The 21,220-nt window shown below is 46.3% G+C and overlaps 1 protein-coding gene across 1 annotated transcript in view; it reads left to right on the top strand.

Moving 5' to 3' along the window:
• cacna1g (calcium channel, voltage-dependent, T type, alpha 1G subunit) overlaps positions 1-21,220 on the top strand; it is a 311,200-nt gene that overhangs the window by 186,910 nt on the left and 103,070 nt on the right. The window contains exons 12-15 of the mRNA XM_042306304.1: positions 929-1,114; positions 2,677-2,791; positions 4,334-4,489; positions 19,666-19,759. Coding sequence (XP_042162238.1) covers positions 929-1,114; positions 2,677-2,791; positions 4,334-4,489; positions 19,666-19,759 — 551 coding nt within the window. The remainder of the gene's footprint in view (positions 1-928; positions 1,115-2,676; positions 2,792-4,333; positions 4,490-19,665; positions 19,760-21,220) is intronic.

Consider the following 21,220-nt stretch of genomic DNA (forward strand, 5'->3'; position numbering starts at 1 on the left):
CAGTACTGTTTCAATATAACACATCTCCCCCAAAACTAAAAGTGAGCATCTGACGCAATTACCCAATATTTTTTATTTATTTATTTTATTTAACCTTTATCTAACCAGGAAAAAAGCCCATTGAGACCCAGAGTCTCTTTTCAAGAGAAACCTGGCCAATAAGACAGCAGCAATCAATTCATTCCAGAATTAAAACATACAACAACATAACGACATGATCCAGCCTTTCAAATTCATTCAGTGGCACGAACACATCTAGACGAAGCATGGATTGTAAGACCGTTCCATGAGTCTGGTGCACAAGACGAGAGGACAGTCGTGCCTCGTATTTTAGTTCTGGGTGTCCGAGACGAGGTTGTCATTAACAAGGCAGCGTTTGATTTACATGACACATTAGGTTCGAACTTATGGCACGCTGACAAGTCTTTACTGCGTTAAGATATCAAGGCCTGGCTTTTCAGATCGCTCTCCTTCCAGTGAGTGGCTTATCCTGTAACTGGGCACTGAATATGCGTGATCCTCTGTAGCTCAGTTGGTAGAGCACGGTGCCTGCAACACCAGGATATTGGGATGATCACCAGTAGGACGCATACGTAAAACAAATGTATGCATTCTAGACTGCAAGTCACTTTGGATGAAAGCTTCTGCTAAATGGCATATAGTATAGTTAAGCAGTAAGTCCCGAGCGGGTGGGCTATACGGCCAGTAAACCATGACTAAGGGCTGTTCTTAGGCACTCCACAACCCCTGTGGTGTCTTATTGCTATTATAAACTGCTTACCAACGTAACTAGACCAGTACAAATACATGTTTTGCCATACCTTTGGTATAGGGTCTGATATACCACGGCTGTCAGCCAATCAGCATTCAGGTCTTGAACCGCCCAGTTGATAAACACAATTACTATGTGTTCCCCATCTCTCCTCAGTGTATGGGAGATCGTGGGCCAGCAGGGCGGTGGTCTGTCTGTGCTGCGTACCTTCAGACTGATGCGCGTGTTGAAGCTGGTGCGCTTCATGCCCGCTCTGCAGAGGCAGCTGGTGGTGCTGATGAAGACCATGGACAACGTGGCCACCTTCTGTATGCTACTCATGCTCTTCATTTTCATCTTCAGGTATGGGCCTATGCGAAATGTGTTCAAAAAAAGTCATTTTGACACGTATGTCAGACACACAAGCTGACACGCGTTTATACGGAAATGAGGGGTAGCCTTTATTGTCGTTGTCTCAAAGTGAGGAGGGGAAGAAGGAGGTGGAGGGGAGGGAGGAAGACACTAGGTAGTACACGCAAGTACAATAGTGGTTGGTAAAGAGGGATGGATAAAGAGGGGTGGATAAAGAGGGGTGGATAAAGAGGGGTGGATAAAGAGGGATGGATAAAGAGGGATGGATAAAGAGGGGTGGATAAAGAGGGGTGGATAAAGAGGGGTGGATAAAGAGGGATGATAAAGAGGGGTGGATAAAGAGAGGTGGATAAAGAGGGGTGGATAAAGAGGGATGGATAAAGAGGGGTGGATAAAGAGGGGTGGATAAAGAGGGGTGGATAAAGAGGGGTGGATAAAGAGGGGTGGATAAAGAGGGATGGATAAAGAGGGATGGATAAAGAGGGGTGGATAAAGAGAGGTGGATAAAGAGGGGTGGATAAAGAGGGGTGGATAAAGAGGGATGGATAAAGAGGGATGGATAAAGAGGGGTGGATAAAGAGAGGTAGCTGGAGAGAAAGGGAAGAGGAAGACAGAGAGGTGAAGAGTGTTCCACTTCGTCAGAACAATGGAGGGGAATAAACAAACACAAGAGACAGGAGGAATGGGGAAGAGAGGATAGAATGACACGAACAAGGGGAGATTCCCTCTTTTCATCAGCATCCCTGGTGCATCCTGTTTGGCCACTGGCAAGCTCAGCAAAATGAAATCTATGTGTAAGTTCTATACAACCTACACACACGCTTGCACATACACACGCACGCGCGCACACACACGCTCACACACACACACGCTCACACGCACACACACGCTCACACACACACGAGCACACACGCGCACATACACACATACACACACACACACGCTCACACACACACACGCTCACACGCACACACACGCTCACACACACGAGCACACACGCGCACACACACACACATGCATGCAGGCAGGCACGCACGCACACACACGCTCACACACACACACACGCTCACGCGCACACACACGCTCACACACACACGCGCACACACGCGCACACACACACACACACACACACACACACACACACACACACACACACACACACACACACACACACACACACACACACACACAGTAGTTTGACTAGAACAGTGTGCTTAGACAAACACCCACTGAGTGTTTGAGTGAAGAGGAGCCAAGTTCACAGACTAGAGGCATAGTCACTGATCCCTCTACACCCACAAACTAGCCACATTGCTGTCTAGTCAGAATAACATAGAGAATACACACACATGTCCCATGGGTTCAGTTCTTTCCTATTCATAATTACACAACAAGAGAACAACAGCAGACTGAAACAGTGGGAGTCTGAATCTATTTATCTTCTTTTCTCATGCCATGACTCCCTTCGCTGACCGCTCTCTCTCTTTCTCTCTCTACCTCTCCATCCTTCCCTCTCTCTTCCTCTGTCCTCCCGCTCCTTCTCTCTCCGTCAGTATCCTGGGCATGCATCTGTTTGGCTGTAAGTTTGGATCAGAGAGAGATGGAGACACTCTACCAGACAGGAAGAACTTTGACTCTCTGCTCTGGGCCATCGTCACTGTGTTTCAGGTGAGATCTCTCTACCGCTCTATCGCTCTCCCTCCCTCGCTCCCTCTTTCACTCCAAAATCAAAGTCTGACAGACGTTTCCAAACTTGGCTGACTATCAAGATGAGTCCATATGGGCAATCTGTTGTGTAGGTCCAACTACACATCAAATGAATGTGAAAAAGGACAGCTGCTCTCTATTTCCTCTAATCCTCCTTTCTTATCTCTCCACTATCTACATCTCTCTACATCTCTCCACATCTCTCCCTCTCTACATCTCTCCTCATCTCTCCCTCTCTACATCTCTCTACATCTCTCCACTATCTACATCTCTCTACATCTCACCCTCTCTATATCTCTCTACATCTCTCCACATCTCTCCCTCTCTACATCTCTCTACATCTCTCCATCTCCACATCTCTCCCTCTCTATATCTCTCTACATCTCTCCACTATCTACATCTCTCTACATCTCTCCCTCTCTATATCTCTCTACATCTCTCTACATCTCTCCATCTCTCTACATCACTCCATCTCCACATCTCTCCCTCTCTATATCTCTCTACATCTCTCCACTATCTACATCTCTCTACATCTCTCCCTCTCTGTATCTCTCTACATCTCTCCACATCTCTCCCCCCTCTCTACATCTCTCCACATCTCTCCCTCTCTATATCTCTCTACATCTCTCCTTCTCTACATCTCTCCATCTCTCCACTATCTACATCTCTCTACATCTCTCCACATCTCTCCCTCTCTACATCTCTCCACATCTCTCCACTATCTACATCTCTTTACATCTCTCCCTCTCTACATCTCTCCACATCTCTCCACTATCTACGTCTCTCTACATCTCTCCCTCTCTACATCTCTCCACATCTCTCCCTCTCTACATCTCTCCACATCTCTCCACTCTCTACATCTCTCCACATCTCTACATCTCTCCACATCTCTCCCTCTCTACATCTCTCCACATCTCTCCCTCTCTACATCTCTCCACATCTCTCCACTCTCTACTTCTCTCCACATCTCTCCACTCTCTACTTCTCTTCACTCTCTACATCACTCCACTCTCTACATCTCTCTACATCTCTCCACTCTCTACATCTCTCCACTCTCTCCACTCTCTACATCGCTCCACTCTCTACATCTCTCTACATCTCTCCACTCTCTACATCGCTCCACTCTCTACATCTCTCTACATCTCTCCACATCTCTCCACTCTCTACATCTCTCCACTCTCTACATCTCTCCACATCTCTCCACTCTCCACATCTCTCCACTCTCTACATCTCTCCACATCTCTCCACTCTCTACATCTCTCCACTCTCTACATCTCTCTACATCTCTCCACTCTCAACATCTCTCCACTCTCTACATCTCTCCACATCTCTCCACTCTCTACATCTCTCCACTCTCTACATCTCTCCACATCTCTCCACTCTCTACATCTCTCCCTCTCCACATCTCTCCACTCTCTACATCTCTCCACTCTCTACATCTCTCCACATCTCTCCACTCTCTACATCTCTCCACTCTCTACATTTCTCCCTCGCTCCCTTCAGATCCTAACTCAAGAGGACTGGAACAAGGTGCTGTATAATGGTATGGCTTCCACCACTCCTGTAGCTGCTCTCTACTTCATTGCCCTCATGACCTTTGGGAACTACGTACTCTTCAACCTGCTGGTGGCCATCTTGGTCGAAGGCTTCCAGACTGAGGTAAACTAAGTACACAAAACAACACACACAGGCACATAACGAGCTGGAAACGAGCTGGCCCATTCATCTGTGTCAATGTATTCATATACGTTATCTTAAATCTTATATTCCTCCACCTTGACACTCACCCTAAATATATGTTTTATTCTCTAGTTGTGTCACTCTTTCTACTCCAAAAGATGTCATCCGGTTCTCTCCACCTCCCCTGTCTTACACATTCTCTTCAGCATACAGGCTATACCCTTTCTCCATCCATCCATCCCTCCATCACTCTCTCTTCTTTCATAATTACAGTTGTCATATTTTAATGATATTTAACGACACTTGACTTGAAGTGATGTCATATGCTTACATCACAATCACATTCTGGCTCCTATCTGATCCCCTTTTATATTCCTCCTTATTGTCATCCCTCCCTTCTACTCTCCACTCATAAAACACAATACAAATCTATCTCTCTCTCTCTCTCTCTCTCTCTCTCTCTCTCTCCCCTCTCTCATTGCTTTCTCTCTCTCTCTCCCTCTCTCATTGCTCTCTCTCTCTCTCTCTCTCTCTCTCTCTTTCTCTCTCTCTCTCTCTCTCTCATTTCTCGCTCTCTCCCTCTCTCTCTCTCTCTCTCTCTCCACATAGCCACGATTCTTCTCTGAAAGAGAGAGTGAGAGAGAGAGAGAGAGAGGGAGAGAGAGAGAGAAATGAGAGAGTGAGAGAGAGAGAGGAATACTGAGAGAGGGAAAGAGAGCGAGACATAGGAAAACAGAGAGAGATAGAGAGACGGAGAAAGACAGAGAGTAAGGATGAATGTATGTTTTTGTTGAGAGTTAGATAGCATAGGTTTCATCTCTGCTATAAGAATGTATTCAGAGCAGCCCCGCTAGACATGGACTTTTAACGGTTGTCTCGACAAAGAACTAAATCATTCTTGTTTGGCCTCTGCTTTGTTTTAATTGAACATTCCGTCTGATTCTTTTGCTCATTCATCTCTCTCTGTCCCTCTCTCATTATCTCTCTCTTTCTTTCTCGGGAATTGTGACAGCACCTGTGCTTTGATGTCTTGTGCTCTTTGAAAGAAGGTAGCACAGTGGTAGAGGAGAAGAGGAGAGGGGAGGAGATAAGGACAGACAGGATAGACGAGCAGACAGACTCATATTTAGAAAAAAAAACAGATGAATTGGTCTGCTCTCTAGTTATTAGTCGTTACAACAGTCTGTTTTCTAGGTCTGTTATCTGGTCGTCATTGTGTCCAGAGTAGCACAGTTATTTATGTTCAACATCTACTTCATCAGGCATCATACAGCTCAGTTAGGAATGCATCATTTAGGAAGATATTCTTCACAGCCTGAGAGAAGTGACCGTGGCTATGAAATAAACACAGCTCTTAGCTGAATCATACATGGAGTACAATAGGTAGCTGGAAAAGTGACCATGCCTTTTTATGCTATGTAAGTCTTGTTTTTAAACCCTTGTGTTGTTTTTCACCCAATTTTTTGGGGTCTGATGGACCCACAACATGATTATTTTGGGTCTGATGGACCCACAACATGATTATTTTGGGTCTGATGGACCCACAACATGATTATTTTGGGTCTGATGGACCCACAACATGATTATTTTGGGTCTGATGGACCCACAACATGATTATTTTGGGTCTGATGGACCCACAACATGATTATTTTGGGTCTGATGGACCCACAACATGATTATTTTGGGTCTGATGGACCCACAACATGATTATTTTGGGTCTGATGGACCCACAACATGATTATTTTGGGTCTGATGGACCCACAACATGATTATTTTGGGTCTGATGGACCCACAACATGATTATTTTGGGTCTGATGGACCCACAACATGATTATTTTGGGTCTGATGGACCCACAACATGATTATTTTGGGTCTGATGGACCCACAACATGATTATTTTGGGTCTGATGGACCCACAACATGATTATTTTTAAAACAATACGGCCATAAAACGTACGTAAAAATCCTTAGATGTTGACTTATATCAATTACAAGCAATATAGGCAGCATACATGGTTCATATTTGCCATTTAGCTCTGCTAGATCACATTTATCAATGAAAGCTCTATTTGTTTGTAAACAAAAATCAAAACATAGGTGGAATAAATCATGTTCATCTTGAACAAATATAAGTGAAACAAGGTTTTCATCACTATTGATGTTTATTGCTTTGAACTGAACAAACTCGAGGGACAAATTTTACATACAGTATTTTATGGAAATTATAAATGAGCCTCATTTAACACAAATTAAGGCCGGTCTACACACCACATGAGGGACAGAGTTCTACTGTGTGTGTGTGTTGCAAATGTAATTTCTTGCACTTGATGCATGTGTCCTGTGTCTTCCTGTCCTTCTTGGGTCCACACACATCCTAGTGCTTCTTCTTGTTGCTACCGGGCTGCAATCTAGAATGATAAAAACACTTAGTTCAGGAATTTTACGAACATCTCACTCACTCACATACAGTTGAAGTCAGAAGTTTACATACACTTAGGTTGGAGTCATTAAAACTCGTTTTTCAACCACTCCACACATTTCTTGTTAACAAACTATAGTTTTGGCAAATCGGTTAGGACATCTACTTTGTGCATGACACAAGTCATTTTTCCAACAATTGTTTACAGACAGATTATTTCACTTATAATTCACTGTATCACAATTCCAGTGGGTCAGAAATGTACATACACTTAGTTGACTGTGCCTTTAAACAGCTTGGAAAATTACAGAAAATGATTTAGGAGCTTCTGATAGGCTAATGGACATCATTTGAGTCAATTGGAGGTGTACCTGTGATGTATTTCAAGGCCTACCTTCGAACTCAGTGCCTCTTTGCTTGACATCATGGGAAAATCTAAATAAATCAGCTAAGACCTCAGAAAAAAAAATGGTAGACCTCCACAAGTCTGGTTCATTCTTGGGAGCAATTTCCAAATGACTGAAGGTACCACGTTCATCTGTACAAACAATAGTACGCAAGTATAAACACCATGGGACCATGCAGCCGTCATACCGCTCAGGAAGGAGACGCGTTCTGTCTCCTAGAGATGAACATACTTTGGTGTGAAAAGTGCAAATCAATCCCAGAACAACAGCAAATGACCTTGTGAAGATGCTGGAGGAAACAGGTACAACAGTATCTATATCCACAGTAAAAACGAGTCCTATATCGACATAACCTGACAGGCCGCTCAGCAAGGAAGAAGCCACTGCTCCAAAACCGCCATAAAAAAAGCCAGATTACGGTTTGCAACTGCCCATGGAGACAAATATCGTACTTTTTGGAGAAATGTCCTCTGGTCTGATGAAACAAAAATAGAACTGCTTGGCCATAATGACCATCGTTATGTTTGGAGGAAAAAGGGGGAGGCTTGCAAGCCGAAGAACACCATCCCAACCGTGAAGCATGGGGGTGGCAGCATCATGTTGTGGGGGTACTTTGCTGCAGGAGGGACTGGTGCACTTCACAAAATAGATGGCATCATGAGGGGGGAAATTATGTGGATATATGGAAGAAACATCTCAAGACACCAGTCAGGAAGTTATATCTTGGGTCAAATGGGTCTTCCAAATGGACAATGACCCTAAGAATTCTTCCAAAGTTGTGGCAAAATGGCTTAAGGACAACAAAGTCAAGGTATTGGAGTGGCCATCACAAAGCCCTGACCTCAATCCTGTAGAAAATTTGTGGGCAGAACTGAAAAAGTGCGTGCAAGCAAGGAGGCCCAACGTATTGTGGGAAGCTTGTGGAAGGCTACCCGAAATGTTTGACCCAAGTTAATCAATTTAAGGGCAATGCTGCCAAATTCTAATGGAGTGTATGTAAACTTCTGACCCACTGGGAATGTGATGAAAGAAATAAAAGCTGAAATAAATCATTCTCTCTATTATTATTCTGACATTTCACATTCACATTCATTCACGGTCCTGGGGCTGGCTGCTGACAGGCTGGTCCTGGGGCTGGCTGCTGACAGGGGTCTGGTCCTGGGGCTGGCTGCTGACAGGGGTCTGGTCCTGGGGCTGGCTGGCTGCTGACGGGCTGGTCCTGGGGCTGGCTGCTGACGGGCTGGTCCTGGGGCTGGCTGCTGACGGGCTGGTCCTGGGGCTGGCTGCTGACGGGCTGGTCCTGGGGCTGGCTGCTGACAGGCTGGTCCTGGGGCTGGCTGCTGACGGGCTGGTCCTGGGGCTGGCTGCTGACGGGCTGGTCCTGGGGCTGGCTGCTGACAGGCTGGTCCTGGGGCTGGCTGCTGACAGGCTGGTCCTGGGGCTGGCTGCTGACAGGCTGGTCCTGGGGCTGGCTGCTGACGGGCTGGTCCTGGGGCTGGCTGCTGACGGGCTGGTTCTGGGGCTGGCTGCTGACGGGCTGGTCCTGGGGCTGGCTGCTGACAGGCTGGTCCTGGGGCTGGCTGCTGACAGGCTGGTCCTGGGGCTGGCTGCTGACAGGCTGGTCCTGGGGCTGGCTGCTGACGGGCTTGTCCTGGGGCTGGCTGCTGACGGGCTGGTCCTGGGGCTGGCTGCTGACAGGCTGGTCCTGGGGCTGGCTGCTGACAGGCTGGTCCTGGGGCTGGCTGAGGGTAAATCTCATCCTCTTTTTCCAACTCACTGTCAGACTCCGAATCGACAGAGACATGATCCTCATATTCAGAAAGTCCTTAATCTTCCAAAGTGGAAGACTCTCCTTCCCCACTAGCTTTTCTCTCTGCCACAATTATTAACATTTGTTGTTGTTGAAAAAACCTAAGAAAGACATTTTGAAACCTGTCCAACCAAAAAACACAGAGAATCAGAAAACCTTGGCTTACGCCTTCACTATGGTGAAACACTAACACAATACAGAAATATACTACGGAAAAATAAGGAGCAGCATGGCAGAAAACAGCTCATTGTGATTGAAGAATTCATAGAATCAAATCACTTCTGGGAAAATTGGAAGAGACTACATAAACAACAACACGAAGAGTTACCTATCCAAAATGGAGATGTATGGATAAACCACTTTTCCAACCTTTTCTGACATATATTTTTTTTAAAACAAGATCTTATAATCTTAAAGTCAGATATTAAAGAGTACCGGAACCCGCTGGATTATCCAATTACCTTGTGTGAGCTACAGGACTAAATACAAACCCTCCAACCAAAAAAAGGCCTGTGGTGTTGATTGTATACTAAACAAAATGCTGAAGATATATATACCACACATTGGCTACTCTTAAACTCTTCAACATTATCCTCAGCTCTGGCATCTTCCCTAATATTTGGGACAAAGGCCTTGATAATTACCGTAGAATATGTGTCAGCAGCAATCTCTGAAAAAAAATCCTCTGCATTATCATCAACAGCACTCCAACATTTCCTCAGTGAAAATAATGTCCTGAGCAAATGTCAAATTGGCTTCTTACCAAAATACCGTATGATATACCCTGTACACCCTTATTGATAAACAAACAGAACAAAGCAAAAGCAAAGTCTTCTCATGCCTTTGACTCAATTTGGCATGAGGGTCTGCTATACAAATTGATGGAAAGTGGTGTTGGGGAAAAACATCCAACATTATAAAATCCATGTTCACAAACCAAAAGTGTGTGGTAAAAATTGGCAATAAACACACAGATTTCTTTCCTCTGTGCCGTGGTGGTGAGACAGGGAGCCCCACCCTCTTCAACATACAGTATATATCAATGCATTGGTGAGGGCACTAGAACAGTCTGTAGCACCCAGCCTCACTCTGCTGGACTCTGAAATCAAATGTCTACTGTTTCCAGATGATCTGGCGCTTCTGTCCCCAACCAAGGAGGGCCTAAAACAGCACCTAGATCTGTCCCCATCCAATGAGGGCCTACAACAGCACCTAGATCTTCTGCACAGATTATGTCAGACTTGGGCCCTGACAGTAAATATCACTAAAACGAAAATAATGATGTTCCAAAGAATATCCAGTTGCCAAGACAACAAATACAAATTCTATATAGACACTATTTCCCTAGAGCACACAAATAATTACACCTACCTCGGCCTAAACATCAACACCACAGATAACTTCCACAAGGCTGTGAACGATCTACGAAACAAGGCAAGAAGGGCCTTCTATGCCATCAAAAGGAACATAAAACTCAACATCCCAATTAGGATCTGGCAAAAAAATACTTCAATCAGTTATCGAACCCATAACCCTCTATGGGTGTGAGGTCTGAGGTCCGCTCACCAACCAAGAATTCACAAAATGTGTCAAACACATAATTGAGACAGCATGCAAAAATATCCTCAATGTACAACGTAGAACACCAAATAATGCATGCAGAGCAGAATTAGGCCGATACCCACTAATTATCAAAATCCAGAAAAGAGCTGTTCAATTCTACAACCACCTAAAAGGAAGCGATGCCCACACTTTCCACCAGAAAGCCCTCACCTACAGAGAGATTAACCTAGAAAAGACTCCCCTCAGCCAGCTGGTTCTGGGGCTTTGTTCACAAACACAAACAGACCCTACAGACCCTACAGAGTCCCAGGACAGAAACACATTTAGACCCAACCGAATGATGAGAAAACAAAAAGAGAACTTTTTGACACTGGAAAGAATCAACCAAAAAACAGAGCAAATTGGAATCTGGCCCTAAACAGAGACCTGAAACAGATCTAGGATGATATGTATTATCAGCTCTCCAGTGTAGACTCCACGTTACAACACACACACTAACACACACTGTCTCCCCAATCCCGAGGCCTAATGTCCAAAACTGTTAAGCTGCAGCATCAGCCTCGACTTCCCCACCTCTCCTCTTCACTTCCTCTCCTTCTCTTCCTCTCCTCCTCTCCTTGTCTTCTTCTCCTCCTCAAATTCATTCACTCTGTTTTTTCTTACATCCTTTTCTGCAAACACAGAGTTTATTTTTAGTTGGCCGAACTTTGCAGTGCGTCAGGGTTGCTAGGTAACGATCGGGTGAATGACGTGAGTTGGGATGAGAGATGTTATGTTCTGGAGCCATATCCTGGTACACACACACACATACACAGACACACATACATACACGCCCCTGTCCCCACAAATGGCTGGACATGATGACATTGGGGGGAGGGGGGGGATCTGTTACAGTGTGCTGTGCTGTGTACCCTCCACTTATGACTCATAAGTGACTGAATGACTTAATGTATAACTCATGGCTAAAATGCGTATAATTGCACACAAGAACATATGCTATGGCATTGAGCTGAGCTCATTTTTCCTGTGTGCTATTGCTACTGCTAATGCTAACTGCATTCTGCTATGATTGGAGTTTGAGCGTCGCTACAGTGTATACTGATGGGATTTCTCTTCTCTACTGTGTCTGTGTCTCTCTAGCATGTGGCAGAATATATACATTATATTTCTACCTGATCAACCTAATTCTCTTTCTGCTTTGTTTGCTGCTGCGATGCCTCTCCTTTCTTATCTTCCTACCTTTCTCGCTCTTTTACTCATTCTCTCTCTCTCTCTCTCTCTCTCTCTCTCTCTCTTCTTTATCTCTCTCATTCTATGTCCCTCACCCTTTCCTCTCTCTCTCTCTCTCTCTCTCTCTCTCTCTCTCTCTCTCTCTCTCTCTCTCTCTCTTTCTTTATCTCTCTCATTCTATGTCCCTCACCTTTCCTCTCTCTCTCTCTCTCTCTCTCTCTCTCTCTCTCTCTCTCTCTCTCTCTCTCTTTATCTCTCTCATTCTATGTCCCTCACCCTTTCCTCTCTCTCTCTCTCTCTCTCTCTCTCTCTCTCTCTCTCTCTCTCTCTCTCTCTCTCTCTCTCTCTCTCTCTCTCTCTCTCTCTCTCTCTCTCTCTCTCTCTCTCTCTATCCCTCTCTGCTTCCCTCTCTTCCTGCGGTAAAACATCACACACTTCCACTTTAGGAAGTGCCTACGACAGAGGACTTGCATGTCCAGTTGAGCGTTATTCAACTGCCTATAGGGTCAGGGGTATGTACTGTACTGCAATGTGCTCCCACCTCCTCCCTCACTCTCACCCTCCCTTTCTCTCTCTCCCACTCAGGCTCCCCCTGTCTCTCTACCCTCCACCACCCCTCTGCACGATGCCACGGCTGTTGAGACTAACCAGGTTGACAGTGTGTGTGTTCAGTGTGTGTGTGTGTTCAGTCGGTGTGTGTGTTCTCCGTCTTAACTGTAGTATCAGGCGGTTGTTTGGTAGTTGGTTGTTTTTCTGTTGGAAAGCAGAGTCCTCTCAGACATCTCTCTCTCCTCAGGTCCACTGGTTCCTTCCTTTAGCCTCGGGGTGCAAACAAACAAGCCCACTAGAAACCTGCCAAGAGTAGCCAGGCTAAAGCTACTGCGCTACAGCAGAAACGTCCCTAAAGAGCGCTCCGGGTTAAGCCTCTCTGTTTTAATCTGGCTAGAGGAGAGAGGATGTGGGTTAAGACTGAGGAGAAGCTTCAGTTCAGTCAGTTAGAACCAACGGGAAAATATTTTACGGAGGCTAACAAAGAGGATATAGCTAACCCTGGGAGTGGGAGTTTGAGGAGAGTCTGTTGCTCTGTTTGGTCTGTAGTAGTTGACCCTGTAGCCAACCTGTCACTGTGTGGACGTGCCTCCCTGTCCTGTGTACTTCCTGTAGTTGTATCTGTTTGTGTGTATTGGAGGTGGTTCGGTGAACATGACGACTTTGTGTTAGCACCCAGAGCTAAAGCTTAGGCCTTATGCACTGCGCTAACACAGTCTTCAGTCGTGCAGGCAGCCAATCGAAACCTGGTTGTCACATCTGCACCTGTGGCCAGGAGAAGCAGCTGTGTCTGGAGACACTACTAGAGACGACTGGAGGCCTTGTCAAGTGAAGTTCCATCAACACTCCCACATACACACTTCCCCCTCCAAAAGCGCACTCACACATTTCCCCATTCACACCTTTAGAGTGGCTAAACCTGTCTATTATTTTCTATCAGGTCCTATTATCAGCAGGCCTGCTCTAGCCCATCTCTCCCTCCCTCCCTCTCCCCCCTACCTCCCTCCGTCTCTCCCTCCCCCCCTTCCTCCCTCCCTACCTCCCTCCCTACCTCCCTTCCGCCCTCTCCCTAGCGTCTGCCTAAATTGGCCTGCCCATTTGTAAACAAGCCATTTCATACCCGTCTTCTATTTCTGTGCTGCTGAACTACTCCCCATGGAATACTGTTCCCGCTCCTTGTTCCTTCTTCTGACTTTGTTGTTTTCAAATAAAATGCCTCCCTTGGCACAGCTATTGATAAGGAGTGGAAGAGCACTGCTATCCCTAGTTGCCTACAGTTGCCTACAGTATGTTAAATGTGTTGTTCAAATAATCAAGATGGATGATCAAATCAACCAAAGGGCCACAACTTAGCTCGGTCACTTCAATACATCTATTATTCATGCATTTATTCGTTCATCCATTCATTTGTCGATCAGTGCATTCTGTTCCGGACTTGTGCTCATCCGTAAAAGTCCAGAGTTTCAATGTGTCCAGCTGGTGGTTTTAAAGGCTGTGAGCAGCAGAATGACTATTAGCCAATAAATATGGCTACTCCTGTGAGAGACAGATCAATAGCAGAGCAGAGATTAATCTGATTCAAACGGTCATATTTAACACTTGGGCCTGGGCTGCAAACACTCAGAGTATCAGACTCACTGCCAACTCAGAACGATACAGAGGCAGCAACCAGCTCTTAAACAATAAGGCCTGAGACCCATTAGTGACCAGTCATCTGAAATGAGGCTCAACTCTCACTCTGCCCCAGGTAAATTGGCTTGTTAGCTTACGGACAGGCAGCTTAGGGTTGAACCTTACACTGCATCTCAAATAGTCACCTAACGGTTAAACACTATGTGTCAGACAGTCACCTTACGGTTCAACCTCGTTCCTCTGCCTCAGAAAGGAGATATGGGAGTCAGGTTGGTCCCTTGGTCACGGACATGGTACCGAGCAAGGCCCCGGCTATGGTCCTGGCTACACCCACGTATTCAGCCCTGTCTAGGGTCCCTTCCATACAGGCCCTACTGGGCTGTCCCTCTCTCTACAGTGGTCTCAGGGGTCCAGGAGACTCAGATGGGCCCCTGGCCTAGTGCTGGGCCCGCCGTGAGTACCACACACACAATGATTATCTCATACACAAATATGCAGAGTACCACACACACCCAGGCACTGTGTGCCTAACTCCGTCACGCAAGAGAAAAGAAGCTATACCTGCCCTTCCTCCCCATCCCTCACTCCATCAAGGATGAGGGGTGGCGGGTGACTGGGTACCCACAATGCTTTGTGTTCCCACCATTACTTGAAAGAAGTTTACTACCAGCCCAAATCACCAAGTAGTCCTTCCCCCTACCCCTCTCCACCCTTCCCTTCCTCTCTGGTCTACTCAATTGTAAATGGGGATGGGAAGTGTGGAGTCTGGATATCCACAATGCACCGTGCTGAGGCTCTGCTGAGCTTGTCCAATCACAGCTGTTTGATGTTTGTTGTTCACTGAGGCAGTTTTTTTAGTTGAACCGTTATTTAACTGGGCAAGTCGGTTAAGACCAATTGATAGAATCTGTGTTAACTTCTGAGCTGCTATGCTTGTTGTATTTGAGACCATGTTCACTGTTTCCCTGTTGTGGTTTTTAGCTGTGTGTGCCATGGATTCATTCTGTGATTACTTTATAGTGTGTTATTAGTAGATGATGCAATGCTCCCATTGGTTTCTACTGTACATAACCTATTCTCTTATTCACCTGTTACTCAGATCCTGCTGAAGACCTTCCTCAGTGGAATGAACAGTTAAACAACAAGCATTGACCCGCTCATTTAAAACCAATGGGAGACATTGCAGCTAGATCCTCTATCTATCCTTTGTCTGAATGGTCAGCACTGTTTTCACCCTGTTATTATAAGTCATATCCTCTCTCTGAGTCAGAGGTTTAGGGGTTTAGCTGGAAAATCCCCAGGCAGATGAGTATGGAAATCACAAGTAGAGAAATTATTAGTTTTGCGGCCATCGCATCCGCAAGTGTAGGCCTAAGGCTGATTGGCTGGCTAGTTTATTACCGACTCTCTCTCCTAGACGGTTGGGAAATCAGGTCTGACAGGTACACACATGCGCACACACACACACACACACACACATGCAAGGTTGACACACTCACACACGTGCATCCGCACGCACACACATGCACATGCACATGCACAGATGCAAACATACACACACACATACACACAGACGCACGCATACACACACACACATACACACAGACGCACGCACACACACATGCATACACACACACACACACACACACACACACACACACACACACACACACACACACACACACACACACACACACACACACACACACACACACACACAGAGATGAAGAAAGTGATTTGTTAGCTTTGATTGGCGAAATGGAGATTTGGGTTCTTTAGGCACTTCCATTCTCAGTTTATTCACTCACCGTGCATATCTTAATAACAACTGTAATGAATGTACCTGCATTCGACTGGATACTGGTCATAGAGATATAGAGATGGAGAGAGACATAAAAAGGGAGAGAGAAAAGAAAAAGGTGGAGAGAGAGAGAAATACAAAAAAATGCATAACATTTATAGAATATTGCCGGTCGGGACCATGCAATAGAGAGAGAGAGAAAGACAACAAAATGCAGAACATTTATAGAATATTGCCGGTTGGGACCGTGCAATAGAGAGAGAGAGAGAAAGACAAAGGACGAAGATGGAACAAAACAGGGAACAAACAGTTCTGCCGCTCTGACAAACTCTCACTGGGTGGATGATATGTATTTTGTATTAGACCACACTGAAGAGGGTGTGTGTGTGTGTGTGTGTGTGTGTGTGTGTGTGTGTGTGTGTGTGTGTGTGTGTGTGTGTGTGTGTGTGTGTGTGTGTGTGTGTGTGTTTGTGTGTGTGTGTGTGCGCCTGCCTGTGTGTGTGTGCCGGCCTGTGTGTGTGTGTGCGCCTGCCTGTGTGTGTGTGTGCGCGCCTGTGTGTGTGTGTGTGTGTATCAGACCACACTGAAGCTCTGTGGAATGCATGTGTTTACGGGGCCTAGATGGGCATGGGGAGAACCAGACATACCCATCCTTGACTGGTATAAATAGCACTGTTTATCTTCACAGAGTGATCACCCTCTCCGTGTACAGTCTCTGTACCACTCCACTTCTTTTTGGTCTATCAGGGGAAACTGAAACTTGTCTGAAACAGACAATATGTCACTATAATATCACTAATATTATGGCATCATTTGTAATGCTGCTGGTGCCCTAGATACCAGATATGAGTTGTGAGATATACAATTTGGAGATGCAATTTGCAAAAATACAATTTGATCCAAGGGGCGGTCCTTGTGATGTTGTCTGAGTGTGTGTGTGTGTCGGTGTATATGCTTAGACCTAGGTAAGAGGAACACCAACAGAGAGAGTGTTGTTCATTGACTACAGCTCAGTGTTCAACATCATAGAGCCCTCCAAGCTCCTCACTCCGTTTACAACTGGATCCTGGACTGCCCCCAGGGGGTGAGGGTAGGCAACAACACATCTGCCACGCTGTCCCTCAACACGGGGGCCCCTCAAGGGTGCGTGCTTAGTCCCCTCCTGTACGCCCCTGTTCACCTACGACTGCGTGGCCACGCATGACTCCAACACCATCATTACCATCATTACGACACACCGGTGGTAGGCCTGATCACCAACAATGATGAGACAGTCTACAGGGAGAAGGTCAGAGACCTGGCAGTGTGGTGCCAGGACAACAACCTCTCCCTCAACGTCAGCGAGACAAAAGAGCAGATAGTGGACGACAGGAAACGGAGGGCCAAGGCACGCCCCCATCCACACCGATGGGGCTGTAGTGGAGCCGGTCGACAGCTTCAAGGTCCTGGTGTCCACACCACCAAGGATCTATCATGGTCCACACACACCAATACAGTCGTGAAGAAGGCACGAAAGCGCCTCTTTCCCCTCAGGAGGCTAAACAGATTTGTCATGGGCCCTCAGATCCTCAAAAAGGTATACAGCTGCACCATTGAGAGCATCTTGATTGGCTGCATCACTGCTTTGCATCCAATGGCAAAGCACTACAGTGGGTATTGCGTACAGCCCAGTACATCACTGGAGCTGAGGTCCCTGCCATTCAGGACCTCTATACTAGACGGTGTCAGAGGAAGGTCCTAAAATTTGCCAAAGACTCCATCCAGTCATAGACTGCTCTCGCTGCTACCGCACGGCAAGTAGTACCAATGCACCAAGTCTGGAACCAGTATGACCCTGAACATCTTCCTCCCTCAAGCCATAAACCTGCTAAAGAGTTATTTAAATAGTTAACCAATAGCTACCTGCACTATCTGTATTGACCCTTTTTGCATGAACTCTTCTGACTCATCACATACGCTGCTGCTACTGTTTATTATCTATCCTGTTGCCTAGTCACTTTACCCCTACCCATATGTACATATATACCTCAATGACCTCGTACTCCTGCATATCGACTCAGTACTGGGACCCTGTGTACAGTATATAGCTCAATGACCTCGTACTCCTGCATATCGACTCAGTACTGGGACCCTGTGTACAGTATATAGCTCAATGACCTCGTACTCCTGCATATCGACTCAGTACTGGGACCCTGTGTACAGTATGTACCTCAATGACCTCGTACTCCTGCATATCGACTCAGTACTGGGACCCTGTGTACAGTATATACCTCAATGACCTCGTACTCCTGCATATCGACTCAGTACTGGGACCCTGTGTACAGTATGTACCTCAATGACCTCGTACTCCTGCATATCGACTCAGTACTGGGACCCTGTGTACAGTATGTACCTCAATGACCTCGTACTCCTGCATATCGACTCAGTACTGGGACCCTGTGTACAGTATATAGCACAATGACCTCGTACTCCTGCATATCGACTCAGTACTGGGACCCTGTGTACAGTATGTACCTCAATGACCTCGTACTCCTGCATATCGACTCAGTACTGGGACCCTGTGTACAGTATGTACCTCAATGACCTCGTACTCCTGCATATCGACTCAGTACTGGGACCCTGTGTACAGTATGTACCTCAATGACCTCGTACTCCTGCATATCGACTCAGTACTGGGACCCTGTGTACAGTATGTACCTCAATGACCTCGTACTCCTGCATATCGACTCAGTACTGGGACCCTGTGTACAGTATATAGCACAATGACCTCGTACTCCTGCATATCGACTCAGTACTGGGACCCTGTGTACAGTATGTACCTCAATGACCTCGTACTCCTGCATATCGACTCAGTACTGGGACCCTGTGTACAGTATGTACCTCAATGACCTCGTACTCCTGCATATCGACTCAGTACTGGGACTCTGTGTACAGTATGTACCTCAATGACCTCGTACTCCTGCATATCGACTCAGTACTGGGACTCTGTGTACAGTATATAGCCAAGTTACTCATTCCTTGTGTTATTATCTTTCTATTATTGTTCTATGTTTCGTCTCTGCATTGTTGGGAAGGGCCGTAAGTAAGCATTTCACTGTTAGTCTACACCTGTTGTTTACCAAGCATGTCACAAATAAAATGTTATTACATTTTTATTTGAGATGCGTGTGTGTGTGTGTGTATATGTGAGAGTGTATATGTGTGCGTGTGTGTATTTCAGTGTGGTCTAAGACATGTTAACTACTACCCCTGCATGTTAGCTAACACAGTGGTTTGACAGAGCCGCCCTCCATGGATGTTTCTCCCTCCTTCTCTGACCTATTGACATATTGACCTGTGAACTCTGAGGGCAGGGAGACCACTCCCTCACCAGCCTGCCTGGCTGAGGAGAGAAGTTGCCCTTAGACACTGATCTAGGATCAGCTCACCCTTCCCAAATACTAAAGATACGCATTAGGGGGATGAAGGCAAAACTGATGTTAGATCAGTGTCTAGTGGCAGCTTCATCCTTCTCCGCCTGACTTCCCTATAGGCTATCACCCTCTACTTCCCGACTGTTTTAATGCTTTTTGACAAAATAACCATATTCTGACTTCTATTGTGTGTGTGTGTGTGTGTGTGTGTGTGCGTGTGTGCGTGCGTGCGTACGTGCATGCATATGCTTGTGTGTGTGTGTTTGCGCGTGTGTTCATGTGTGTGTGTTTGCGCATGTTTGTGTGTGTGCATGTGTGTTTGGGTGTGTAGGGAGAAGAATCCAAGTCAGTGTCGGAGGCAGATTTATCCTCGAGGAGTATGGAGGACGTGAACGGCAGTAGAAAGGATGTGTCTGGCTCCCCGGGTGAGACACACACTCACACACATGCATACCAGGTTTTCCGTTAACCGGTAATTGCCAGCTTTTGGTAAAAAATAAATACATTAAAAAAAAAGCAGATAAGTAAAATCGTTGGCGACCAAATTGACTAGGAGAAAAACAATCCCATTGCAAAATAATGTTTTTTATTCATTGATGGAAATACCAGTCAATGTTAATACAATTGATCGTCATGCTTATCGGTCTGTGGGTTAATTTGCATAATTTAGTGTAATAAAAGTGGTACGTGAGTATTTTTGTTAGTCTTCATGTACAGTTGAAGTCGGAACTTGACATACATTTAGGTTAGAGTCATTAAAACTCCACAAATTTCTGAAAAACTATAGTTTTGGCAAGTCGATTAGGACATCTACTTTGTGCATGACAGAAGTAATTTTTCCAACAATTGTTTACAGACTGTAACGGTTCTCTTGTGGTGAAGGAGAGTCGGACCAAAATGCAGCGTGTAGATTTCGATCCATGTTTAATAAACAAACGTAAAACACGAATCAATTATAAACACTACAAAACAAAGAACGTAATGAACGTAACGAAAACCGAAACAGCCTATACTTGTGTAAACTAACACAGAGACAGGAACAAGGACACTAAGGACAATCACCCACAAAACCCAACACAAAACAGACTACCTAAATATGGTTCCCAATCAGAGACAATGACTAACACCTGCCTCTGATTGAGAACCATATCAGGCCAAACATAGAAATAGACAAACCAGACACACAACATAGAATGCCCACCCAGCTCACGTCCTGACCAACACTAAAACAAGGAAAACACATACGAACGATGGTCAGACCGTGACAGAACCCCCCCCAAGGTGCGGACTCCGAACGCACAACCTAAATCTATAGGGGAGGGTCTGGGTGGGCATCTGTCCGCGGTGGCGGCTCTGGCGCTGGACGTGGACCCCACTCCATAATTGTCTTATTCCACCTCCTTAGCATCCCTTGAGTGGCGACCCTCGCCGCTAACCTTGGCCTAGGAAACCTAACAACGGGCCCCACTGGACTGAGGGGCAGCTCCGGACTGAGGTAGCTCAGGACTGAGGGGTAGCTCGGGACTGAGGGGAAGCTCGGGGCTGAGGGGAAGCTCAGGGTGAGGGGAAGCTCAGGGTGAGGGGAAGCTCAGGAGTGAGGGGAAGCTCAGGAGTGAGAGGAAGCTCAGGAGTGAGAGGAAGCTCAGGAGTGAGAGGAAGCTCAGGCAGGTTGATGGATCTACCAGATCCTGGCTGGCTGGTGGTTTTGGCAGATCCTGGCTGACTGGCAGATCCTGGCTGACTGGCGGATCCTGGCTGACTGGCGGATCCTGGCTGACTGGCGGATCTGGCAGATCCTGGCTGACTGGCGGATCCTGGCTGACTGGCGGATCCTGGCCGACTGGCAGACCCTGGCCGACTGGCAGTTCTGGCAGATCCCGGCTGAC

The sequence above is a fragment of the Oncorhynchus tshawytscha genome, linkage group LG25 (genome assembly GCF_018296145.1).
Source record: "Oncorhynchus tshawytscha isolate Ot180627B linkage group LG25, Otsh_v2.0, whole genome shotgun sequence".
Classification (NCBI taxonomy): domain Eukaryota; kingdom Metazoa; phylum Chordata; class Actinopteri; order Salmoniformes; family Salmonidae; genus Oncorhynchus; species Oncorhynchus tshawytscha.